This window comes from Marmota flaviventris, chromosome 14, assembly GCF_047511675.1.
Source record: "Marmota flaviventris isolate mMarFla1 chromosome 14, mMarFla1.hap1, whole genome shotgun sequence".
NCBI lineage: Eukaryota > Metazoa > Chordata > Mammalia > Rodentia > Sciuridae > Marmota > Marmota flaviventris.
In genome coordinates this window covers 77,402,641-77,428,694 of record NC_092511.1, presented here as the reverse complement: position 1 = coordinate 77,428,694, position 26,054 = coordinate 77,402,641, and the positions used below count along the sequence as shown (strand labels likewise).

At 48.3% G+C, this 26,054-nt stretch overlaps 1 protein-coding gene and 1 non-coding gene across 2 annotated transcripts; both read left to right on the top strand.

The window, feature by feature from the left end:
* The first annotated feature begins 231 nt into the window (after positions 1-231).
* Ptcd3 (pentatricopeptide repeat domain 3) lies at positions 232-25,663 on the top strand. The gene is made up of 24 exons (XM_027948849.2): positions 232-343; positions 2,313-2,365; positions 2,473-2,509; positions 6,141-6,186; positions 7,527-7,595; positions 8,063-8,167; positions 9,755-9,878; positions 12,245-12,360; positions 14,072-14,142; positions 15,079-15,166; positions 15,620-15,680; positions 15,912-15,997; positions 16,304-16,448; positions 17,078-17,128; positions 18,920-19,009; positions 19,253-19,281; positions 20,006-20,112; positions 21,465-21,543; positions 21,641-21,731; positions 22,783-22,868; positions 23,329-23,477; positions 24,517-24,558; positions 24,776-24,934; positions 25,148-25,663. The coding sequence occupies exons 1-24, from the start codon at positions 240-242 to the stop codon at positions 25,257-25,259; spliced, it is 2,100 nt and encodes a 699-aa protein (XP_027804650.2). The 5' UTR covers positions 232-239; the 3' UTR covers positions 25,260-25,663.
* On the top strand, positions 24,179-24,309 carry LOC114103290 (small nucleolar RNA SNORD94). The gene has a single exon (XR_003584644.1). It is a non-coding gene; the product is annotated as a small nucleolar RNA SNORD94 (small nucleolar RNA).
* Positions 25,664-26,054: the final 391 nt, after the last annotated feature.

The window sequence follows — 26,054 nt, the reverse complement described above, 5'->3', positions numbered from 1 at the left end:
GACAAGCAGAATGGCTTCGGATTCCGACTCCCATTTTTACCTTGAAAACAGCCAAAAAGACGCGAGACGTTGAGGTACTACTTTAATAAATTCCTCGGAGGCCAGTGAGGCTCTCTGACTCCGCTCTATAGACGGCCTCCCAGCCGAGCGTGCACGCGCCCCCCTTCCCGGTGGCGCTTCCTGCTTCCCAGGCCCGGGTCGGGGGCGCGCTTTCCCAGCACGCTCTGCGAGGCGGCGGAATGGCGGCGGCGGCTTCTGCGCGCTGTCTGAGCGTCCGCGGCGCCCTTCGTCTGCCTCTGCGGGGTCGGTGGGCTGGCGTGTGTGAGCCGGAACACGGCTGCAGGTGAGAGCATTGCGGGGCATCCACGAGGGAGGCCTGGATCAAGCTGGCCCGGCTTCCCCGGGGGCTGCGGGGTCGGCGGCACTGATGGCGAGCGCATGCGCGAGCTCGGTGGCTCGCGGTCGGCTCTTTGCAATCCCGCGGCCAGCACCTGCGCGGAGCAGGGGACTGCTGGCGTGGATGGCCGCGCAGTGGGGGACTGCTGCCAGCCCCCCGAGTTAGGAAGTCGCCGCCCCGCCGCAGTTCAGCCGCGGCGCGAGAATCCCGAGCACTCGTAGACGTTCCCGAGTGAGGAAGCCGTCGGCGGCGACCACGTGCGCTGCACCGCCGCGGGACCTCGACGAGGAAATCATCCGCCTTTATAAAAACTGAAAAGCCCCAAATGCCTGGTCACGTAACGTTTCGGTCCGGGAGCAGGGCTGAGACATGCGCCTGTCCACGTAACCGCTGAGCTCAGTACACAGGTGGCTTGTAGAAATGAGAGGCCGTCCCGAGGGGCGAGAACCCGAGGGAGGCCTGCTTGCTTTACCTGGTGGCTGATGCAAGGGATGGAATTAGGACCTCACGCTCGACCGCGGAGCTGCCCCACCCCAGCCCAAGAAAAGCCTGATGTTAGATTCGATATTTGCATTTTCCCAGGTTGGATAATAGACAGATTTTCTGATGAGTGGATTGTAGCTAATTAGAACCATCGGAAAAAATTCTGCGGAATAAATGGGATTTGTAACTTACCATGTGTGTTTTACATGTCCTTTCCTCAATTACCCTCAAAAAGGAGGAGTCACCTCTACTGGTGTTGCAGAACCCTCCGCGATTCAATCCTAGCGCTTGTTTTCCTGCTCTTGCTTAGAGTTGACATTCTTATGTCTGTTTTCTTTGCCTGACACAGCACCTGCCTTTAGCATTGATGGTCAAGGCAATACTGATCTCTCGTTCAGAAACGGGGTGGTTGGGAAAAAAAATAATCCTTTTCTGAAACATCCTTAGCATAGACAGGTAATATTTTAAAATGATGCCTGAGACAGACACTCAAAGAGGAAGTTTTTGTTTTTTTTTTTAATATGTTATCCCAGCTTACTTATCTAGGTAGTTTGGATGCTGTTTAAGAAGGGAATATTCAAAGCTGGGCCACGTGGCACAAGCCTGCAGCACATGAGGCTGAGGCAGGGGGATCATGGTTTTGAGACCAGCATGGGCAACTTAAACCCTGTCTCAAAGTTTAAAACAAAATGAAAGGAGTCGAGTAGTAGCTCTGTGGTAGAGAGCCCTGGTTTCAATCCCCAGTATGAAAAAACCCACAGGATAATATCAGCTGTGCATACTGTCTATATGGTGTTGATTAATTTTTTAGTATGTTAATAAAGTAGAAATATAGTTATCCCGAATGAGACATTTGAAAATTGAATCAAGCATCAGTGATTCTGTATTTGGGGTAAATAACAATTTCTGAGTCTCTGGGAAGCTGTCAGCAGTTCCAAGTCTAAATTATGCCTCATGTATTTAGTATGTTCTTGGTTGTTGAAGAAAGTGGGGTATAAGGTCATTGGTGATCTTAGCTTTGCCATGATTGATTACTACAAAGAGGTAGGCCTGTTTATAAGGGCAAGATCACTAAATTGTTCCTCTTAACCTCAAAGTATTCTGAGTCCCCAGAGTTAAAGTACCTTGTATCTTAAACCAGCTGCTTAGATTTTTTAGTGCTATTAAAAATTTCTCTTTTCTAATTTTTTATGATGAAATTTCTTGGTTCAAAAATTCTGACTGTTTTGTGTCTGTGTCTTGTACTCATTCTCTAGTAATAGTGCCACATGCTGATTAGGCCATGTCTTCTTGGCATACATTGACTTATACATAGAGTTATCCAGTCTGTTGGATCCATGGTAACTGGAAAATTTGGGCTCAAAATGCACATAAGTGAGGGTAAGCTGATTGATTGACGAGCATTAGCTTTCAGGTTTTTATTTTTTTGCAGATTTTATTCTGAGAGTGTAGCCCTACCAAAGGATGAAGGAACTGATGTAACAGGTATGTTTAAGAAAACTATTGAAGTAGTTCCAATTTTTAATCCACATGTTGTATTTTGTTGTAGTTATAATAGTAGGAAACTGATTCATTTTTTTCTTCTCATTAAGGAATTGAACAAATAGTCATTCCAAAGAAGAAAACTTGGTAAGTATTCAAATTGTTGTTCATTCCATAAGTGATTGTGTGCTTAGTGTGAGTGGATATGAGGGTCAGTTTAGGAGTGGTGATGTGGAGTGCTAAGGGAGTAGCCAGAGGGGAGAGACCTGGGAGTGTGAAGGACAGACAGGAAGATGGGTGGAGAGCGAAGAATGAGATTGACTTAGGCATTCAGAGACCTTCTGAACTGTCTGAGCTAGTGTGTACGGAGCAGTGGTTAATCAGGAGTTTCAATATTAGATCAATCTCTTTTTTTTTTAAGTGAGTTCTCTCTCACATGATTGGGAAACCAGACAGAAGTTAGCTCTTTTATTCACTGGGTAGATCCTTAAACAGATTGCCTTGTGTCGCTTACACAGCAATTGTTGAATATGTAAGAACTAAAACTTCTCAGTACTGCTTGTTGTAATATGATTTTGTTGAATACACTTAAAGGTCCCTCAAAAAGCCAAGTCTTAGAATTCTGATTGTAACTTAAAGACTCAGGTTCATTTAAAAAAAAAAAAAGGCTTTGTTAAATTACAAAAGCAAGCAAGGTCATGGTCAAAAGAGGAATGGAGTGATAGCTCTAACATGCAAAAAGGAAACAGAATCACTGACAGTCCCACATCGCTCAACTTCCTGCCAGAGTGGAGTGTGAATAACCATAGTGCCCACCTAAGGGGTTAAAAGGGCATTGCAAACAGTGCCTGTTGCAGAGATGGCTGTTTCCAGTGTTGCAGTGTGGTCTTTTTTTATATAAGCTGAGCGTGTGACTTTAGAATTGAACCGTTAGATGTAATTTTTATACTCGGCCTTTAATTTTTAGCAGCCATGTAGTATTTCATTATACAGATACACTAAAGTTCAATTCTGTCTTCCCTGGACTGAAAATCAGAACCAAGAGAAGAATGTAGTTATCCACAAATGAGACAGTCCCCCGAGGGCATTAAAGTCCAAAGCCCTTGACCCATTTTACCTCTGGCCCAAGGAGTGACCTGCAGGAAGTCCAGAACAGGGAGCTTTCAGAGGGTGTGCTGTGACCTTGCTGAGTCACCTTCACATGTTCCACCCAGTAGTCCTGTCAGTGTGGAACATGCACACAGTTAGAGGGATGTGGAATGTGATATCCAGAGTGGGCATGTTGTGCTCATTGCTTTGGTTTCTTTTGACAATGTAGACATTTACCAGTGTCTTCGAATGGGTGGAGTCATCTTATTGGCATCAGAATCACCTAGGGATTTTGCTAAAAATGCATATTCCTGCCAGTAGTTCTTATGGATCATAAAGTATGTGGCCCACAGATACAGAGGCCAGCAAGGCAGGGGCATGTGATTGTGATGCACCTAGTGGTCGGAGTCCAGGCCAGCCTGGGGAGAAGGTGCCAATAGAACAGGGAAATGAGGAAGCTAATACTGGTCAGCAGATGAAGGCCAGGTTTTGTGTTTTCCAAGTTGGAAATGATTTTTATGTTTTCATACAGTTGGGAAAATCAAAAGAAGACAAGGTAACATAAAAATTACATGAGATTCAAATTCGTGTTACATGTTTTGGGCAGCACAATCTCACTTATTTACATATTGTCTGGCTGCTTTTATGCCACACTGGCAGAGCTGAGTAGTTTAGACAGTACCCTTTGGCTCCCAAAGCCCCAAATCTGTATTCTGTCGCTTTACCAAAAGAGTGCTTCGTCCCTGCTAGAGCCTCTGACTTCCAGGTCAGGACTCCATGTTTTTAGGACAAATTCTTGTTGCCTGATTGTAGAGATGAGGCATTTTAAGGCTCTGATTTCCCAGATCACAAAAGTGCCGAGAAGACTTTGATACATTGTTGAAGTAATGGTGAGTGTTTGTATGTGAATATGATGCAATAAAGGCAGTGTTCTGAACGGGTTAATCTGAACTGGGCACTTACTTTAGAGAGAGTGGGAGCCAATTATGATCAGTGCATAGGCAACTGGACTCATTGAAGAAATGTAAATTAAAACCTATTAGATTAGCAAGGAGAGGATGTAGAGAGATGAGAGCTACATATATTTATTGACGGACCAGAAAATTGGAATGACTGGAGGGAAATTTTTTTGAGTCAAAATTTTTAAATGTGAACACTGATTGGCAAGAAGTACACTTGCATATATACCCAGAGATGTGAGGGAACATATTCTCCATACCTGGGAATAGTAGCAAATGGAGACAACCTGCATGCCCATCAATGACTAAGTGAATAGTAAAAATGGTCATCATATAATGTGACATTTAAAGGAATTAATTAGATCTGTTATGCCGGGAATAGTACATTCGAACTTTTATAACGTGTAAAGTGACATGATTTTTCTTTTATGGATATATGTCTGTGTAAAAGTACCTATGAAAATCCTGGGATTATACCAGCCTCGTGGATGAGATCTTAAGGTGATACCAGGCACTTTAGGTTCTTGTAACCCTAGATTACTTTTCAAAGATAATATGTTCGTTGTGATGACTTCTAAAAACAACCCTTTTTAAAAAGAACTAGTGGTAATCCGTGAGTTTTTTCACTGCCATCTGTTAGTACGTTATGAAGAGACTCAGTTATGCCAGTGTAGGGTTTAGTTAAGGAATCCTGAGCGCTGAGAGAGTGTTTCTTTATCATGTGCTGGAATTATATACATGTGACTTAAAAATTGATAGAAAATTCAATGGATGTTATGTGCATCAGGGGATTAATATAAATTTTTTATTTAGTACTAGGGATTGAATCCAAGGGCTCTTAACCACTGAGCCACATCCGCAGCCCTGTTTTGCATTTTATTTAGAGACAGGGTCTCACTAAGTTGCTTAAGTCCTCACTAAATTGCTGAGGCTGGTTTTGAACTTATGATCTTTTTGTCTCAGCCTCCCAGGCTACTGGGATTACAGGCGTGTGCCATCACACTTGGCTCTATTATTCTTTGGTCTCTGGTGACTTATGTTCTTATGAATGTTAGGTCAAACTTTAATTAGAAACAGTACTTCTGGTTTGTTAAATTTATTGTAATTCTCTTGGAAATGGACCACATTAAATCTAACACAGGAGTTAAAAATAGAATTGAAACCAAATTATGTCATTTGTCTTTGATGCCAGTTAAGCCTTTTCCAATAGCTGAGTGACAGGTGCCCAGGACGCTGTCCTGCAGTTCTCCTGTGGGGTTGTGTGTGGTGGAGAGCTGCCCCACACTGGGAGGCACATTGGAGTCCTCTGGGAGTCCAGTGAGGAGGCACAGGCCATCCTCTGTGTATCTGGGGGCTGTGACTCCATAGCTGCAGGTGGAGCCTGTGGTTTCTTCTCGTGGCCTGAGGAAGAGCCACTGTTGGCAGTAAGACAAGGGTGTCCACACAGCTGCAACCCAGATGCACAGGGAGGGAGTAAGAGGAAGTCAGCAAGTGGTGTGAGGAGGCGAGAGTGCTCATCGCTTGCTCTGGGTGGGTACAGACAGTGAGGAGGGCATGTGCTGACCACCTGCAGGCAGAACAAGAGGACCTGGCCCTGTCTTCTAGCTTGCAATCTTGAGCGGGAGGTACGGTCGCCAGGCCAGGCCTGAGCTGTTACAGGTAACTGCCTGATCGCTCCTTCCCTTCGTGTCAGGAGTCCAACTAGGGTCAATCTGTGATTCTTTTCCTAGGGATAAAGTGGCTGTTCTTCAGGCGCTTGCATCCACAGTCAACAGGGTAAGTGGGACTTCTTGGTTTTAACGTGGCTGTTAACACATTTGATCTTCATTATTCAGAATTAAAGTATTGCAAATCCATGAAGTTTATTTAAAATTAATCCAGTCTTTTCATTTGAAAAGTGGGAAAACTTAAGGCCATTAAAGTGAATGGCCAGGCTGTTTCCTACATTAAAATCTTCACTTAGCTCCACGCCCTTTGTTTCTGACTGTCGTGTTTTTCCATCATACCAAGGATTGTTCTAAGGTGCTGGGACTTGAACACAGGGCCTTGTGCATGCTGGGCAAGTATACTGCTGAACTGTACCTCCAGCTCCACACCAGTGGGTTAGAATCACTGGTCGACCTTGTTGAAATGCCTGTGTCTGAGGGATGGTGCCTTGGTGACCATAGATGTGGTCCCTGTGCCAACTTGGAGAACTAGTGCCCCTGCCACGAGGCTGCAGCTTGGCAGTGAGTAGCAGAACCAGATGAAAGGAGCTTTGCTGAGGTGGGGCTTTCACAATGCTGCAGAAACCTAGTGCAGGAGGAGGAGAAAGAAACCTGCCTCCGGGTCCCAGGAAGAGCCCCTTCCCTTAAGGGCCTCAGGCCCTGGAGGCCCTTAGGCACAGAGGAGAGCTGCCAAATATAAATTGAGCTTTCACTGTGAACAGAGCCCAGAAGGCCCCAGTAGGATCAGCCTAGGAGAACAGTTGAGGAGGGATTGTGCTGCTGTTTCTAAGTGGGGACCTTAGTGCTGGAGGGCAGCTTTGACAAGTATAGAGCCTTGGGACACTGCTGTGCACAGCTCAGAGGGCCCAGTGGTTTCTTGCATTTGGTGGAGGGAACTGTGCAGGAAATCCTGTTCCACAGAGTGGGTGCAGAACTTTGTAAAGCAGAGGATCCTTCAGTGGTCCCAGTGACAGTGCACTCGCACCTTAACAGTGGCCTGGGTTTGGGCCATTATCTGCGTTGAGGTGTGCATAATTTTACGCAACTCTTGCAGAGCCAATGGGACAGTATAGGTGTCGATGTGTGTGGCTTCTGTCTCTGGATGTGTGTATTTTAATGTGTACCCACGTGTATATGTTCCTGCATATGAGTATATATTAAGACTTCTTGTGCAGAACTTGTGATCACTGATGAGACCCCTCCCAACCCAGGGTGCTGTGCCACTGAGCTATACTCCTAGATCTGTTTAATTTTTGAGAGAGGCTCTCGCTCAGTTGCCCTGGCTGGTCTGGAACTTGCAGGCCTCCTGCCTCAGCTTCCTGAGTCCCTGGAATTACAGATGTGTGCCACAACACCCTGCTGGGAGGTCTTAACGGTCTAGCTGGAAGAGTGCCTGTGTCTTTTCCTCAGGACCCCACGGCCGTCCCCTACACATTTCAAGATGACCCTTACCTTATACCAACGTCCTCTGTGGAGTCGGTGAGTGTGTTCATGCAACTTTTCTGATGCTGTTTTTTTATTTTACTGGTTTGTGTATAAGAGTACATACATAATTCAGTTATAGAAACCTTTGAAAAGTTTGTAGATGCTGATAAATTGGTGGACTTTATAAATCTTTAACTATTTTTATCAAAAAGAATTTGATTTTTTTCTCTGGAGAGTTTTGGCTTGGTTTTTTATGTTAGGACTTTTTCACACGGAGCGGATGATTGGGTGAGGCTGTGTTGTTTTTGTACACGTCAAGATGTGCTGCACGGGGCCTGAAGTCGGGCCCACTCAGTAGAGTGTGGGAGGCCCTGTAATTGGGGTTCTCACTGGGAGTCCGTGTATTGTGGCTTCCTTTCTTGTGGAGGGAGAATAATTCTTGCTCAGAATTTACCTTTGAACTTATTTGAGTCTAAATTACATGCGAATTCCAATTTGTATCTAAATCTTTTTTTATACAGCGTTCATTTTTATTGGCAAAGAAGTCTGGGGAGAATGCAGCAAAGTTTATTATTAATTCACATCCCAAATATTTCCAGAAGGACATAGCTGAACCTCATATACCGGTAAGGAGGGTGGTGCCTTTTTCACGTAACACTATATAAATGTGACTTAGACCAAGTGTGGTGGCCAGTGACAGCTCTTGGTCCTCAATATGTGAGTGAAAGCTTTACTCACTGTTCAGTGCCTTTTGCATGCGTTTGCTCTTCATCCTGCTGTCTCTCTGTTTGGACTTCTGTGACGCCTCACTCTGGGGTCTTCCCTCTGTGCTGCTCCTCGGTCTCTGCACTGCTCAAGCATGGGTGTACCAGGCTCTGCGTGCTGGTCACCACCTCCTACCCATCTGCCCTGTGATGGTCGCCACCTCCCACCTGTCTGCCCTGCGTGATGGTCACCACCTCCCTCCTGTGTGCTCTGCTGCATCAGCAGCTCTTGCATTTCACTTGGCCTCTTGCACATCCAGCCCCGACCCCTGTGCTTGGAACTTCCTGTTTCCTACAGCCTCTCTGTCCTTTAGCCCCGTGGTGAGCGTTTATGCAGCGCCTGCTGTGTGCTGGGTCGTGTGCTCTGCATCAGCACATGGAGAGCAAAGCTGGTGCACCTTTCCGCGAGCGGAAAGCTAATCTGGAGAGTCATCTTGTCTCCTCTCACGTCACCCTGCTGCCCAGAACTCAGACCTAAGGATAGCCTGCCCATCTCATGCTGTGACTCCCAGTGACAGATTAGGAAGCCAGTGTGATTGTGAAAATGTTACAGTCCTGAGCTAGGACAGTGGTAGCCGTGGAGTGACCACTTGTTGGCCCGCCCTTTCCTCTTTGTCTTTGACTGACAGTTACTTTCCAGTTACTTAACTGACAGTTACTTTTCCTGTGACAGTTACTTGGTTCAGCTCTGGAGCCACTCTTGTGTGAAGCCTTCCAAGGGTCCCCTACTTGTGTGTGGTGGGCAGTAACATTCACATTATATTGTATTTTGTTTGTTTTTTTGCCAGTGCTGGGGATTGAACTAGGGCCTTGTGCAAACTTTCTGCCTCTGAGCTGCATCCTCGGCCCTGTCATGATTTCTGTATCTGCTTCCTTCATTAGACTGGGAGGGTAGAATGCCTTTCTTTCATCTCTGTGTCCATGAAGCCCACCTGAGTGTCTGGGATAAAGTAGTACCCATTCTACAGAACTGGAATCAATTAGTCAATAAGTGAAGCCAGTATTCCTTGGTGGTATTGAATGTGTAGAAGAAAAACCACTCAGGATGAAGGTTCTCTGCCTGAGGGAACTAGATGTCCTCTGACATCTTTAACCAAGCTTGGGCCTGGAGGAGGAAGAAGGTCTTAGCAGGGAAAATGTAGTCAGTCAGCCTGAAGCCGGGAGTTTAGTTGGAAGCAGGGGTCTTCCTGAACGGTTACATTAGGGTGTTTTTAAATCTTAGGGTAGGCCATGCTGAGTAGTCTGTTTTGGAGTGGAGAAAAGGTTTTGTGTCTGTCCTTGGTGGTTTCTAGTTGGGTTTCCTAGTGAGGCGTGCATGTTAGGAGCTGGCTGATATCTGGTGCAGGAAAGTGCATGGGGCTCTAAGGTTTTGCCTGTGGGTAGACATCTTGTGTGGCTGTCCTGTCCCGTTTGCCTCCTATTGTAATGTCCACCATCTTGTCTTCCCAGTGTTTAATGCCAGAGTACTTTGAGCCTCAGATCGAAGATGTAAGCGAAGCTGCCCTGAAGGAACGGATAAAGCTCAAGAAAGTGAAGGCGGCTGTGGACATGTTTGATCAGCTCTTGCAAGCAGGTGACGCAGTTGGGTTAAAGCTGCTCTGGGAACAGAGATTGCAGTGGCATGAGCCAGTTAATGTTGAGTGAAGGGTAGGGGCTCTGTGCCTTCTGTTGGATGGCTGTGTCGATTCCGTTTGCATAGTTAACAAACCATGTTTGACATTCTGCTCTGGCTGCACAGGAAGGTAGAGTTTCAGCCCTGTTGATTTGTTGTGCCCTTGTACTGTGGCACTGTGGAGAAGTGATATAGCCGTTCTTAGTGTCCACCTCTAACCTGAGATCCGAACGTACTGAATTGAGTTTTCCTGGACCCTTTGTATTTGGAAGGCAGGACCACACACAGTTGACAAATACTCCAAAAAGAAAGCACACTAAGCTGGGATTGGGGACTTTGATATTGGTGCTAGCTCTAACTGAATTATCTGTGACCTAGAAAAAGTCACTCATTTCCTCAGGGCCTCTAGGTTACAATCAATCCTGTGCACTCTTGAGTTAGATCTGATGGGCCTCCAGGAAGACACAACTGGAGAGCATGACTGAGGAGCTCTGCAAGTCATCCCCGTCAGCTGGCAAGAGTTATGGTTTTGGAATCTGAAGCATAAAAATCCAGTAAGCATGGAAGAGATGGAAAATGAGCTGAAATCAGCCAGTACACATTTGAACACAAGAAACATCTGCATAATGCTGTGTGCCAGTCTTATTGTGTGGCCTACTAACACCAGGTGTGCAGCAGACAGTGACTCTGTGAGCAGCACCTGCCAAGAGCCTGATCAGAGTTCTTGGTGTTAAGGCTCGTCTCTTTCTAGTTTCACCCCCACTGCATGGGTGTGTGCAGATATTCACTGAGCATCCTATAAAGTCAGTTTGTCAGAACCATAGCTCAGTAATAGCCAGTGCATCAGGGAGGGACTGTAGAAAACTTTGTTATCAAACACTTAGTATGTGCCAGATATTCTGCTAGGCCTCCCACGTACCTAATCCTGTGGCACCTTGTGAGCTGGAGTGTCCTATGGTAACTTTATAAAGGAAACTGCCTCAAAAGCCATGTCCCAGGGTTTCATAGTGCTGAGACTGAGGATCGCTCCGTAGCCTGCACCCGCCTCTTCTGCAGTTTGCATTTTTCAGTTTCCTAGTGGGTAGTTTTACAATTTTTAGTGTATTTTGTTAGAAGCTTGAGTTGCCCTTTTTTTTTTTTTTTAATAATTTGTGTTAGTTGTAGGTGGACACGATAACCTTTATTTTATTTTTATGTGGTGCTTAGAATCGAACCCACCACCTCATATGCTGAGCCACAACTTCGGCCCTTGAGTTGCTTTATTATCTCTCATCTTTTCTCTGTCCTTTCTCCCTTTTGGGGGGGGCGAGGAGGTAGGGGATGTACCAGGTATTAAACCCAGGGGCACTCCACCACTGAGCCACATCTCCAGCCTTGCTTTGTATTTTATTCAGAGACGTGGTCTCACTGAATTGCATAGCGCTTTGCTTTTGCTAAGGCTGGCTTTGAACTTGCGATCCTCCTGCCTCAGCCTCCCGAGTCGCTGGGATTACAGGTGTTCAGCACCACACCCAGTCTCTCCCTTTTTAATGAGTGCCAAAATAGGAGCATAACATTTTCACAAGTTTTTTTTTTTTTAATGTTTATTTTTCTATAGGACTTACTTATGGAAGATTAATTTTTTAAAAAATATTTATTCTTAAGCTTTAGGTGGACATAATATTTTTGCTTTACATTTATGTGGGTGCTGAGGATTGAACCCAGTGCCTTGTGCATGCTAGGTGAGCGCTCTACCACTGAGCCACAACCCTAGCCCTTCACAACAGTTTTTAAAAGACTGATCTAATTAGGCAGTTATGCTCGTATTTCTGGGCCAGTGGTTTGGTGGAGGGATGTGTGTGTGTGTGTGTGTGTGTGTTTTCACATGGGTCTGGGCCAGGGTAACTAGCAGTAATTGGCAGTGTTCTGTAGGAAATGATTGTTAAAGCCATGAGATAGCATCTGTAAGTATGTAAGTACATGAAGTAACTGGGCTCAAGCTAAGCCTTCCTCTTGTATTTTAATCTTTTATGTTAGACTTTGAGGGTAGTTGGGATTTTGTTGCTCTCTTATCAGTCTAGGTGTTTGAGTCCATGCATATTCAGAAATTGGTAAGGTGGGATATATTAAGTATGTATCCGAAAGCACACTAACAGAAATAAGAAGAGAGTTCTTTTTTTGTTGTTGTTTTTTGTGGTGCTGAGGATTGAACCCAGGGCCTTATACATGTGAGGCAAGCACTCTACCAACTGAGCTATATCCCCAGCCCTAAGTAGAGAGTTCTAATGTGTGGGTTTCAGTTTTTGGGTGTCTGAAGGTTTCTTTCCCTTCTATTCTCCTACCTACAGGAACTACTGTATCCCTTGAAACAACCAACAGTCTCTTGGATTTACTGTGTTACTATGGTGACCAAGAACCTCCAGCTGATTTTTATTTTCAACAAACTGAGAAGTCAGAAGAATTGGTAATGGCTTTTTGCCTTGTTTTTTATTCTTTTTAAAGTTCTTTCTTGAAATTAGATGGGTTCCCATGCCATGTGTAAGTGTGGTTGTACGAGGTTTGTACTGAGGCATGGCATGGTTTGGTATTTATCATAAAATGGCTTTGATACAAAGTGGAAGGAGAGCTGGGTGCTGTGGTGCACACTTGTAATTTCAGCTATTGAGGGCTGAGGCAAGAGGATCACAGTTGGAGGTCAGGCTCAGCAACTTTGCAGGCATTGTCTTAACAGAATAAAAAGGGCTGGGGCTGTAGCTCAGTAGTAGAGCACTTTGTCCAGCTTGGGTAAGACCCTGGGTTTAGTTCCCAGTATGGTGGGAGGGGGCGTACGATTATTTTAACCCTAGCCACCTTCTTTGAAAATTTTGTGTTCACCTACTACATATTCAGGCAAAGCTCTGACCCGAAATGCCCTTCTGTCAGTTACGGTGCCAGCATGATGTCTGGTGGTCAGGGAAAGCCTGTGTGGCGCTGGCACCCTCCGGCATGCACGTGTGGAAGAGCAGGGAGAAAGGCACTGGGCCTGTGTGCAGGGTTGCTTGGGTGGATTTGTACGTAGCCTCTCAACCCACAGGTTTCTCTTCTGGAAGTCGATTCCAAGGAACCCTCTGTATCAAGTAAGCAGAAGCAAGGCTGGCCTTGTTCTTGTGGTCTTTATACCCATAATTGCTGAGGTACTGAACGTAATCCACGTCCGTCCACTAGTGTGTGCTGAACTCTTTGAGGGGGTAGGTGGGTGTGAGTCATCTTAAGACCACTCATGCATGGCTGAGTGTGGATAGAGTCACCATCTAAGTGGGACAGTGTGTACAGCAAGGTACAGGCAAGCATCCCTAGTCTCAAATCCCTAACCCAAGTTTTTGAAGGCAAATGCTCCAAAATCTGAACTTTCTGAGTGCCGCTAGTGGAAAATCCACACAGGACTACTTGGAGTCATCTCAGGTACTAGAAATAAATATTACATAAAATCACCTTCACTGTTTAGTGTCTAAGATGTGGATGAAACACAAATGAATTTCATGTTTAGACTTGGACCATTCCCAAGCTATCTCGTTATATACATGCACGTATTTCGAAATGCAAAAGATCTTAAATTTGAAGGACTTTTGGTCCCCAGGATCTTGAACAAAGGGATGTTCAACCTGTGTTTTTGTGAAAGTGCTTCTCTCTGAGCGCTGGGCTTGCCTGCAGTGGGCGTGGGTCATTCGTCAGCATAACTGTTCTGCAGTGCAGGACACAGGGTAGTGCGTGAGTCCTTCTGGCCTCCTAGTGTCCCCTTGTCCAGCCCAGGCAGCGCTGGGCAGTGTGGCGCCAGGAGGCATCGACATCTGTTGGCCCTGGTGCTGGGTTTGGGTCTGTGTCTTCGCTGGCTTGTGCCCTGATGGGGAACCAGGTGTGGCCTCTGAGACGCAGGCTGTGCTCTGGCGTGCGGTTCCAGCTCTGTCTTGTCTGGGACCTTCAGGGCCTGGGCTTTTCCTCCTTCTCTGGAGCCAGCTTGTTCTTCCTCTGTCCTCTGCTGATGCTTGTCTGGGCACAAGCATTTGGTGGGTTTCTCTTGCCTTCTCCTGGATCTGTTTTTCCTTTTTTTCCTGAGTCCCTGCTGCCTTTTCAGTGGTGAGCCTGGGAGAGTGCTTTCTGTGGTCTAACCTTTTATTTCTGTTGATGCTTCATTGCAGGAGCAGGCCACGGAGGAAAATAACAAAAGAGCCAGTGTGAAGGCTGCTCATCAGGCTGGAGTCACTTGGAAGTAGGTTACACAGAATTGGAACCCTGTATTGCAGCTTCTCTGGGTGGGTGGGATGTGCCCCAGCACCCCCAGGAGGATGTGATCTGCCGCCGCTGTGAGGTTCAGAGTCCTGTGCATGTGACAGAGACCCTTGTCTCTCCCAAGGGCGTTACCTTCAGCCTGCAGCACAGACCATTCAGGCAGTGCTCATCGTCTTGGTTTCCCCATTTAGCTCAGTGTGGCCATCACCTACTTTGGTTCCTGTGGGGGGTCTCATTACTAGTGCTACTTTGGAATAAGTATCCCTAATTCTGAAAGATTTGAAGCTTTTATTTACTAAAAATGCAGATGCTAGAATATGGTGCCAAATTAGGCCTTCCAACCAAGTAGTTGTGTCCACAGTTCTGAAGGACTGTGCGTAACACTTGACTGCATTTGAGAGCATACACAAACCTGGAGGTGTGGCCGTCTGGAAAGGGAAAGTGTGTTGACATCAGACTCCCTGCGGGAGGGATGAGTCTGGAAGAGGATGGGGCAGATTTCTTAGGTTGTGATGATTAGGAATGCTGAAGAGCATGGCGTTTGGGGTCTGGGCTCGCGTCCTGGGGTAATTTGTATTAAGTGCTCTCTCTCTTTCTAATAAAGGGAGAGGGGACGTGCATTTGCTAGACGATGACGGGATCCGAGCAGCTGTTGTCAGTGGTTCCCCTGGGAGTTTCTGGGGTGGGGGCTGCTGCACCACGCGCCCTGTCGCAGGCTGGCCTTTATGTCTGCAGAGCCCTGGGTGGCTTACTCAAGGTCCTTGAGACCAGGGCACCGTGTCTCCCACTCTGGGTGTTGGGACCATTTGATTTGAGACTGCGCCTGCGGTGCCTGGGCTTGTAAACCCGCAGTGCCTGCCGCAGCTGGGAATGGGCTGCCCTGCGCTCTGGCTCCTGTTTGTTTTCCTGTCTCTAGAGCCAGAAACAACGCCGAGAGGATCTTCGCGCTAATGCCGGAGAAGACTGCACGTTCCTACTGCACCATGATCCGAGGAATGGTGAAGGTACTTGGTTTTATTTATTTATGTTCCTTTGTAAAGTCCACTGGGTCGGGTTTCTTATCCTCAGAGCTACAGGTTGCTTATCCCTGTGCAGAAGGCTTGGGACCAGGAGTAAGCATTTGGGATGTTTGCATCTGTCCATGACGGCTGGGCTTTGCGGCTATTGAGGTTCCAGATGCAGTGCTCAGCCTGTGCTGACGTTTTGGGTCAGGTTGTCACGGGGGCTGTCCTCTGCTTCATGGGGTGTTTTAGCCTCTGCCCACTGGACATGGTGGTGTGATCCTCCCTCACCCTCAGACTTGACACCTCAGTCTCCAGGCAGAGCCTGGGCCCTGAGTGCGAGCCTTGGGGAAGGGGCTGCTCTGGTGCTCCCTGCTACAGTGCCACCTGGAACAGTAGGGGGCGCAGGCCTCTGATGGAGCAGCTGATGACCCTTCTCCTTCCCTCCGCTTCCAGCACCGGGCATACACACAGGCATTGGACTTATACACCGAGTTACTGAACAGCAGGCTCCGAGGTGAGCTGGACAGCTTTTCCTGACCCTCTCCTCTCCTTCTCCTCTCCTAAGAGCCCTTGGGAAGTCCTTGGGTCTGGCCTCAGTCATGGGCCTGCCTTTTGCCTTCCTCTGTGGCTGTGGTCCAGAGGTCCAGTTATGTGGGTTTGTAGATTAGCCCAGGGACACGCTGGAGACCACTGATGAGAGGAGAGCCTCAGCCCCAGGTGTTGTTTTTCTGGTTTTCTTTTCCAGCTGATGTTCACACCTTCAACGCGTTGATTGAAGCGAGAGCCTTGATGGCCAACGAGAAGTTTGAGGAGAAGTGGAACGGCATGCTGGTAAGGCGGGTGGGTCGCCTCGGCCCACGCCACCCCGTGCTCGCTGCCCTCGGCTGACGTTCTGTACTAGAGCGTGCAGCAGGCGTTCAGGACACCCCTGTCACTGCTTCACGTCAGTATTGTTGCTGTTGTGTTGTGTGTTGTGAAGTTCCTGTCGGATGAGTCGTCTATGATCATTGGCCTGCTTCAGACACAGCCAGAACACTAAATTTCTCTCTCCTTTTGTCATTGACATCCTTTGTACAACGTTCATTACAAATTGTCCACCCAGGCTTAAGAACTACTTCATGCTTCTGATTCACCTAGGAGCTGCTGAAACACATGTCTGTGCAGAAAGTCAAACCAAACCTGCAGACTTTTAACACCCTTCTGAAATGCCTCCGGAGGTTTCATGCCTTCGGGAGAATGCCCGCCTTGCAGACCTTGCGTGAGATGAAGGCCATTGGAATAGGTGAGGGCGCGTTTGGAGTCCTCCCTGAGGGCCAGAGACTGAGCAGAGGCGATCTGTGCGTTCTGGTGCAGGCTGCGTGCTGTGAGGGGTTTCTTCCCAACCTGGGCGTACTCAGTTGGCCCTTCAGAGCCCTGGGGTCGAGGAGGCCTTGATCCTCTGAGGGTCTGGTGCTGGGGTTTGATCCTCTGGGCCATTTCCCCATGGATTCCCAAGGACAACCAAAGTACTTTCATCTTGGTGTCCTTTAGAGCAAATTAAGGTACCGTTTTATAGCTCTCGGTTCTGAGGATAGTTGATTACTGTTGGTTAGCTTTAAATTGCATGACAGACATTTTCCTATGACAAGGGGTTGAACCTACGTGCTGCTGGTGTGGCGTGTTCAGATGGGGCTTGTGGAAGGGTGCTCGGGCATCACTTTGCACCATTTTGTCCTGCTACTCACGGGGAGTCTGCTTGGTGAGGTGTTAGAGAGGGGCTGCCGTCTCGGGTTTTCCACCTCTGCGATACTGAGACAGCGGGCAGGGTCCCTCAGCGTTCACATCCCTTCAGCATGCTGCAGTGAGCTATATTTTGAACAGCTGTGTTTTTACTTCCATTTCTTATTTTTTCCATCCACCTGGTGTTTTGAGAACCCTCGCTTGCAACATATCACCACATCATTCAGATGTTCTACCAACCAGGTATGTATGATAATCTTACGTTTGTGTGATTAGTTGTTGCAGATTACCTTCTGTACATGTGAAGTGAGATTAGAGAGTTCACAAATTAACCCCTGTAGCCTGAGCGAGAAGCTCTTCTTAAGGTGGTCACCTTGTTGTGATGTGAGATGTGAGCTCAGAGCTGGAGGGCAGGTTTACATTGTACTCGTGTTGTTGGAATGGAAAGAGGGTGGACAGAGGGTTTCAGCCTGGAGTTCCTTTTGGTCTCTAGAACTGTGTGTACAAAAGACAGTAGCCACATGTGGCTGGTTAATTAAAAGAAAGGAAAATTTAAAGTTTTGGTGCCAGAGGGCTCAGCAGTCCTGTGTACGCCATTCTCAGTGATTGTGTTTGTAGCCTTTGGGAGGACCTCATGCTCCCTTTGTCACCTGCGTTAGGTCAGTTCCTATGGGAGCTGTCACCTGCGTTAGGTCAGTTCCTATGGGAGCTGTGCGTGTGAGGCACTTGGAACACCAGGTTGAATTTCAGCTCTCATTTAGTTACCACCCCTGTAGAAAGGGACAGGGTGACAAGTGACAGCAAGAGGGTGGTGATGGTGTCTTGTCCCATGCTTCGAAGGCACATCGCAGGCACTGAGGAATCTTTAGGTTCTTACTCCCTTGTCCCCAGCCTGAGAAGGAGCCCTTGAGTTCAGAAGTGACAGCTGAAGCCATTCCTTCCTGTGGTAGGTCTTATGAAACAGCAGAAGGAACCTCGTTCTCTGCCTTGGAGGGCCAATTTTGCAAAGTGTTCACCCCCATCTATAGGCAAGGGGTTTTTTGTCTTTAAGAAAAAACCAAACATGGGGCTGAGGCTGGGGCTCAGTGGTACTGCGCTTGCCTAGCACATGTGAGGCACTGGGTTCAATCGTCAGACCATGTGAAAATAAATAAATTAAAGGTATTTTGTCCATCTACCACTAAAAAAATAAAAACAAATATGCAACTGGTTTATTTTGGTGACAGATGAAATTTTCCATGATAACTGTGACCTCTAGAATTCTACTCAGCCCTGATCAGACCACTGTGAAGCCAGTGCTCTGAGCCCAAAGGCTGTTTCTCTTCTCTACCATCATGCACGACTTGGCCTGTTGCTCACCTGAGTCCAGGTTGTTTGTATTTCCTAAATGGACAGCTGTGGCCGTGGTGGGCGTGGGAGTATTGATTGGTCTTATAGACATCAGTTGGCTTTCTGCGTTAGTAATTCGTAGACTTACCCAAGGGAGAGAGCCCGAAGTAACAAGAAATACACTTAAAATGCAATACGTGTAACTAGTAGAAAGGAATGTTAGCAAATGGCCACATGCTTCAGGAAAACATAGCAAGATAGCCCTGCACTTATTACTGGTATTTTAATTAGGTGTGGAGAGGTAGGGAATTATCTGACCAGAAATGCTGTAGGTGAATTTTTTGACGTGTTAATAGTGAGCTCATGTGATCCATTTCTTGTGCAGTTGACCTTTTTTTAGCACGTTGGTTTGGTGAGGGGTATGTTATGCATAGGGATTTGCTCCCCTCCAATGAATATCCGAGCTGCTTGAGAAGAGGCTGAGACAGAAAGCCAAAGGCTAGGGCTGGAACTTGTGGACAAAGGCTGACTTGGGTCTTGGGAGCACTATGCTCTGTAGGGGCAGTGGTTGGTTCCTGTAGCAGGCGTTTGGCCAGGCCCGAGGCTCAGTGCAGGAAGGAGGCAGCCCTTTTGTACAGGCTGCTGTGAGCTGGGGGTGGTGCAGGAAGTGGATTTGGTGAACCCTTTCGCTTTCTTGTTCTGTAGGGAGCTCTGCAAAAGCACCGTCCCTCATCATCTATGACATAGTGAATGAATTAGCAGGAAAGGCTTTTTCTCCGAAGGACCTTGATGACGGTATGTATAGAAATCGCTGATTTTCCCTCTTGGCCGCTGGCAGCTCTTGATGCTGGTTGGCCTTGGCAAGGGCAGGGTTTGGGTGGTGACATCTGAGAAGGCCGGCTGTATACTTCCCATCATTTTTTTTCTGTTAACTTTACCTGGCACACAACCTACTTAGTTGTCAGAAGTTTTATTAATGTTACTGACTTGAAAATACATTTTATTCCTTGTAACCAAAGTTCCCGTGGACTTTTTCAGATATGTTCTTTCAGTCGGCCATGAGTGTCGTGAGTACCAGTCTTTGCTTAGCTTCATTTTCCCAGTTTTAACTGACCTAACTGGAGGGCGGGGCTCTCCCTGGGCAGACAGGTCTTGGCATGTCTTCACTTCTGTTTTTCCTCTTTCTCCAAAGTTTATACTTTAAGTCACATGGTGCCTCTGTTCATATGAGCTTTTGGAGTATTTTATGTTTGCCTCTGAGTTAACCTTTTAAGTTGGTAAAAATTGATTTTTATTTTGGTCTCATTTTGTCATGTTAATCAGGGGAAATTTCATGTGGCTTTAGGGTGAATGGGGTGCAGCCTGCTTCCCAGGGATGCTTGTGTTGCCGTTTAGTGGCTGTCCTGGTTTTGCCTCTGGGTGCTCAAGTGTGTGTGTGCTCACACCCTGTTCCCTGACGGTGTGTGTGTTGACAGTAGTGTTTCGCAGGAGAGAAGAGTTGTCACTCTCCTAGGTGGCTTTGGAGTTAGTTATTTTATGTGGGTTTTGCAAGTACAGTGGTGCTGGCCTGAAGGCTCTCTGTGTTTCTTGTAGGATTTATTTCTAAAGGTAAATTGAATTATTTTAAATAAAATGCACAAAGCTTGGGATTTATTTTTCTCCCTATTTATTTTAACTTATTTGCTGTCAGTAAATTGATTCAATATAAGCATTTCTGAAGAGAGCTGTACTTTTCTTTCTGAGCCACTATTTGCCTTATAAAACATCAGTATTCTGCTTGCAAATTTTCAGTGCTCATCTCTCAAGGATCTAGAACTTGCTTATGAAGTACATGGCCTTTTAAATACGGGAGACAACCGGAAGTTCATTGGACCTGATCTTCGTCGGAATTTCTATTAGTAAGTGTAGGAAATGTGTTCTTTATTTATTTATTTTTAATATTTATTTTTTTAGTTATATTTGGACACAGTACCTTTATTTTGTTTGTTTATTTTTATGTGGTGCTGAGGATCAAACCCAGGGCCTTGCACGTGCTAGGTGATCGCTCTACCTCTGAGCCACAATCCCAGACCGAGGAAATGGGTCCTTTAATTAGTAGATTTTGCAAGTGGGAGATTCTTGGCCCTGCATATCTCACCTCTGGTTTTAGGCAGCATGCCTATTATTTAATAGGTCGTGTTAATTGAGCACTTAGAAATTAAAGCAGTGCCTAAATTGCCAGATTTCGAAGTCTCAGGTGTGTATGCTTTGAGATTTTATTTTCTTTGTAACACTTTAAAATTTCTTCTCTTTTTCCTTAATGCCTTTTATATTTTTTAAAATTGTCGTAGTGGGAATTTCCTAAAGATTTCTTCCCAATACCTTGCTTTTATTTAAATTTCAAGATATTGAGGTTGGGGCTTAGTGGTAGAGTGCTTGCCTAGCATGTATGAAGCACTGGGTTCGATTCTCAACAACACATATAAATAAAGGTGCTGGAGCTCAGAGAGCCTACATTATTGGGTTTGCTTTTAGGCAGATAAAAACATGAATTTAAGCCAGACATGGTGGACGCCTGCAATTCCAGCTACTCAGGAGGCCTAGGCAGGAGATGACAAGTTTGAGGCCAGCCTACACAACTTTGACATTGCTTCAGAGTAAAATTTAAAAGAAGAGCAGGGGATGGTCAGATGTGGCCCACGCCTGTGGTCCCTTCGGCTCGAGAGGCTGAGGCAGTGAGGTCACAGGGTCAAAGCCAGCCTCAGCAACTTCGCAAGGCACAAAGCAACTCAGCATGACCTTGTCTTAAAAGGCCAGGATGTGGCTTAGTGATTAAGCACCTTTGGGTTTAATCCCTGGTACCAAAAATAAATAAATATATAAACAAGCAAGTGTGGGGATGCAGCTTGGTGTGCATGCTTGTCCACTGTCCGTGAGGCCCTGGGTTCAATCCCTATACCATTAAAAAATACCATCCCACAACTCTGGGGACGTGAACCTAAGGGGCAGCCTGCTGTCAGTGTGGGGACTGTTTTCTTGTGCCCAGACCCTCCACACACTGCTTTCAGTATCTGCTTGCCAAGACCTGGAGTGCGTGGACAAGGCAGCTAGGAATGGCCAGGTGTTGACAGGGCAGCCGTGTGTCACACTGGTGTGCATGCTGAAAACTGCCCAGCCTTCATCGCGTAACTCTGCTCTGAATTCACTGATCATGACCTTGTGGTTAGATGTAGAGATTTTAGACTAAACGTACTTCTTTTCTCCATTACAGTTCCAAGTTTTTCAGTCTGCTTTGTCTAATGGAACACATCGATGTCACCTTGAAGTGGTACAAGGACCTGGTACCTTCAGTAAGATGGCTTATCACTGTCCTGTCCTTGCAGATGGACCTGTGGGTGTCTCCACTGATCAGTGCTTTAAAATTGTATCTGTGTTCCTCTTCATTAGGTCTTCTTTCCCCATTCCCAAGTGCTGATAGGTCTTCTACAAGCATTGGATGTGGCCAATCGGCTAGAAGTGATTCCTCAGATTTGGAAAGGTCAGTGTTGGCTTTGTGTCGAGGCCGTTCCTACTTCAGTGGCCTGTGTTTTGATTGAGATGCTAACATTATTGTTAGGGATAGAAACTTCCATTTTGGCTGAATCGAAAACATTCCTTGATGTCTGTTTCGAGGTCACCTGCTATGTTTCGTATCGTTTAAGGAAAGTGCAGCTGTGTTGAGTAGCCTATGTTCATCCCCTGGTGAGGGGAGCAGGCCCAGGCTTGTGTCACTGTTTTACTGTGACCTGGTGAGGGCCGTGCTCTTCCCAGGCCGACTCTAAGTCCATGCCTGTCACTCTGGCTCCTCTGCGTCCCTGTCTCTCAGCCGTGGGTGTGAGCCTGATCTCCTCCCGTGCAAGTCAGCGGCAGGCTGAGACTGGGATATCCGTCCCTCTGCCTTGGGCGAGCACCATGTTAGTATGAAGCCGGTTTTTCTCTACCTTGGTTTTATGTGAGAAGCCGCGGCCGCAGTCCTGCTCTGCTCCGCTCCTTCACTATGTCTGGGGGAGCCCTGGAGGTCCCCGGTGCTGTGGGACAGCGGCTCATGAGGTGCTGGTGGCACCAGGAGGGCATGGTTGCTGTGCTGAGCACTGGCTGAGACGTGGGGTTTGGCCCTCACTGCTCCTCTGGGGGCCACTCTGGTCTCTGGGACTCTAGGGGCCACTCTAGGACTCTGGGGTCACTCTGGTCTTCTGGGACTCTGGGGCCCACTCTGGTATTCTGGGACTCTGGGGCCCACTCTGGTATTCTGGGACTCTGGGGTCACTCTGGTCTTCTGGGACTTTGGGGCCACTCTGGTCTTGGGCCACTCCGAGGTCACTCTGGGATTCTGGGGGCCACTCTGATCTTCTGGGACTCTGGAGGCCACTCTGGTCTTCTGGGACTCTGGGGTCATTCTGGTTTTCTGGGACTCTGGGGTAAACCTGGAATAGGTGACGTCAGCAGCTTATTGTTTTTACCCCCACAGGATAAAAGTGGGAGCTGAAGGGGACAAAGGCCAGCCAGAAGCTGCTTGGGTGGTCACTCTCATGTTTCTTTCTGTTTTTAAGACAGTAAAGAATATGGCCACACTTACCGCAGCAACCTGAGAGAGGAGATCCTGATGCTCATGGCAAGGGATAAGCACCCTGCGGAGGTAAGTGGGACTCAGCTGCAGCTTCGTCACCCTTACAGTACACGGGCACCAGCCGCCTTGACCTCTTTGCTGAGGTCCCTTGGGAGTGTTCTGCCACCCAAACCCAGGTTTGGGTTAAGATGCATGTAAATATACTGCTGTTAGTAGAGTCCCTTCCTGAAGTCACTGTCCCCTCTGGCCTATAGCATACAGTGGGGGTGTCTTGTCCATCAGTGTCCTGACAGTGAACAGCAGCCTGCTTTAGAGAGAGAATGCATGGTGGACTTTGAGCAATATGGCTGATCAAATGATTGAGGACAGGCTCTTTATCTTTTTACTGTCACTTCTTATGTGCCGTTCATGCAGTAAGGTCAGCTGATAGAACACATGGCTCAGAGACCTTTGGTGGTTCTCTGCTTTTCCTGAACTTAAATTCCCCGGGGGACCAGGTGGGCATTTCTGCTGACTCTCAGCCTTTCAGCTCCAGGCGGCATTTGCTGACTGCGCTGCCGACATCAGATCCACCTATGAGAGCCAGGAAGCCAGGCAGACTGCTCCCGACTGGCCCGCCACTCCCCTCAACTGTGTGGCCATCCTCCTTTTACGGGCCAGGAGGACCCAGGAAGCCTGGTGAGTACCCAGCCTCAGGCGAGTGTGAAGAACACTTATCCTACCAGGCCAAACCAGAATGCGGGAGTTTGGGATGGGAACTTAGAGGTTCCAGGTTAAAAATCAGAGTTTTGGAACACCAACATGCACGGTGAATATTCGAGAAGAGGGCATGGTTCAGATGGGCCAAGAACTCTCTTTCCTACCTGGCTTTTCTGCTTTCTGGGTCTGTGGGCTTGGAAATGGAAAAAAATGGTCAGATACATTCATTTTGGAAAATGCCTTGGTCACTTGAGTTATTGACATATTACCTGCAAGCACTTTGCCTGCACTGTCCTCTACCTCAGCATGTGGGCTGTATGTGGGACTGGTGGGAAGGCATGTGCTGCGTGCCCTGGCCGTGTGTTTGTCAGCACCGCCTCATGCTGGCTCAGTGTCCAATGGTGTCCCTTCCTTCAGTAACAGGAAAGTCGGCAGAAGGCTCCACGTAGGGTAGCTACAGGCAGGCAGAGCTGCCAAGTTTGTGTTGGGTTCAGAGGTGGTCAGTTCTCAGGTTCAGGAAGCAAGGGTGGCCCCTGTGCCTGCCTCCTGACTTGAACATGGAACCGCCATTCCAGAGTATGGTGGTTACCTGTGTGACTCAGATGGGTGGCTTCTCTGCCACACGCCTGTCTCTGGGGATGGAGACGTGCGTTTCCTATGTTGGCTGGTGCGGCAAGCTGCAGGCTGTGATGATTGGCGCAGGGGTACGGACCTCAGCTGAGTCATGGGAGCTGAGTGTGTGTGTCTGCCTCCATCCTGCACGTGGCAGGCTGGTGGCGGCACCTACACGAGACCGCGCGATCTGAGCCTGCTCTGCACCACCCTGGAGGAAAGCTGTTCTCTGCAGAAGGACGTGGCACCAGCAGTTTCTGACACCGGTCACGTCCGGCCGGACCTCCTGAGGAACTGACCATGTGGAGTGTGGGTTGGGGCGGTTCTGAAAGATGGGCAGGGCAGGCGCTGGCCCTCTGCCTCCTGCTGCTCTGCTGGTCACAGTGTCTGGTCTCTTTTTGCACAGGAGGATGCTGGGGCTTTTCAGGAAACACAATAAGATCCCTAGGTGAGTGGACGGGCAGGCCTGGCTGACCTGAGCTAGAGCCAGCCATGCGGGCTTGGCTGGGGCCAGTCGTGGGGCCCACAATTTGCGCGCTGGGCACGTGGAGGGCGTGACCCTGGAGGGCGCTGCGCCTTCATGCCTCAGAAGGCCTCCATCCCTGAGTTCAGTCCCTAGCACTACAGGGTCAGCGGTCATGTGCGTGTCTTGTTTGCCTTCATAGAAACGAGCTGCTGCGTGAGTTCATGGACAGTGCGAAAGAGTCCAGCAGCCCTGCCCAGGCCCTCGAGGTCGTGAGGCTGGCGAGTGCCTTCAGCCTGCCCATCTGTGAGGAGCTCACCCAGAGGGTGATGGCAGACTTTGCAATCAGCGCAGAACAGAAGTGAGTGGGGCCTGAGGGAGCAGCCCTTGTCCTCTGCGTGGAGAGGGCACAGCTCCCTCTTTCCTGAGGTCAGGGAGGCCTGCAGGCAGGGCTGGGCTTCTACCCCGTGGTGTGCACTGAGGGGCAACTGCAGGTGCCTGCTGACTGGGACCGTGGAATCCACCGGGCGCCGGTCACAGGTGCACTGCAGCAGCACCTCGCCTCTCCCCACAGGGAAGCCCTGGGCCGCCTGGCTGCTCTGAGCAGCGACAGCGACGGTGACAGCAGTGACAGTGACAGCAGCGACGGGGACAGCAGTGATGGTGACAGTAGCAAGGGCAGGTGAAAGTGAGGTGGCCTTGGCCACGCTGCCAGAGCGTTCACAGTGGCCCGAGGAAGCAGGATGTGGACGTGCGGCGCGGTTGACATGCTGCTGCGCTGGCTGAAGGAGTGACCCCCAGCTGCCACCCTCCCAGCTCCCTCAATGCCAAACCTGACTCCTGTGCTCCGGATGCTGGGACTTCCTGGGTCTCGGGGATAGTCTGGAGCTTCGCATGCAGTACATCACGTCATTTTGGCTTCATTAACCTGGAAATGACCATTTTAGGTTGTGCAGTGGTGTGCATATCTGTCATCCCAGCTGCTGGGGAGACTGAGGCGGGAAGAGTGGGTCGAGCACCCCTGGGTTCAGTCCCCCAGCACGAGGGCAGGCAAGTGGGGGGGGGGGCAAAGTAAACCCAGCGATTGGTATGCGTGTCTTGTGTGTGTGTCCTTTAAAAAACCCACGACAGCTTTCGCCATAGGCTGCCCACTGGAGCAAGCCGGGCTGGGAGCGGGGCTCGTGGTGGAGCCCAGGGCTGTCCCCAGCACCACAGAGGACGGTGTCTCGGCTCTCCTGTTCACTGGCCTGTGTGCTGCACTTACAGTTTGAGCGCAGGCCCGTCAGGGCAGGTGGTGCCCTCTTGAAGGGGTTGGTGCTGCTTGTTGGGCTGCTCAGGAGCAACTGCCCCACCAGGACTTCCTCCCTCACAAGCTGCTCTGGGTGTGTGCCCCATGCGCTGCCCTGGACCTGTGCAGTGTCTGTCCTATGACACAGCCACCCTGCCATCTTCCCTAGGCCAGGACCCACACATCCTGAGAA

Coding starts and splice junctions, on each gene's coding strand:
- Ptcd3 (XM_027948849.2), top strand. CDS start 240: ATGGCGGCGGCGGCTTCTGCGCGCTGTCTGAGCGTCCGCGGCGCCCTT. Junction 21,732..22,782: donor GATTCCTCAGATTTGGAAAG/GTCAGTGTTGGC, acceptor TCTGTTTTTAAG/ACAGTAAAGAATATGGCCAC. Junction 23,478..24,516: donor AGGAGGACCCAGGAAGCCTG/GTGAGTACCCAG, acceptor CTTTTTGCACAG/GAGGATGCTGGGGCTTTTCA.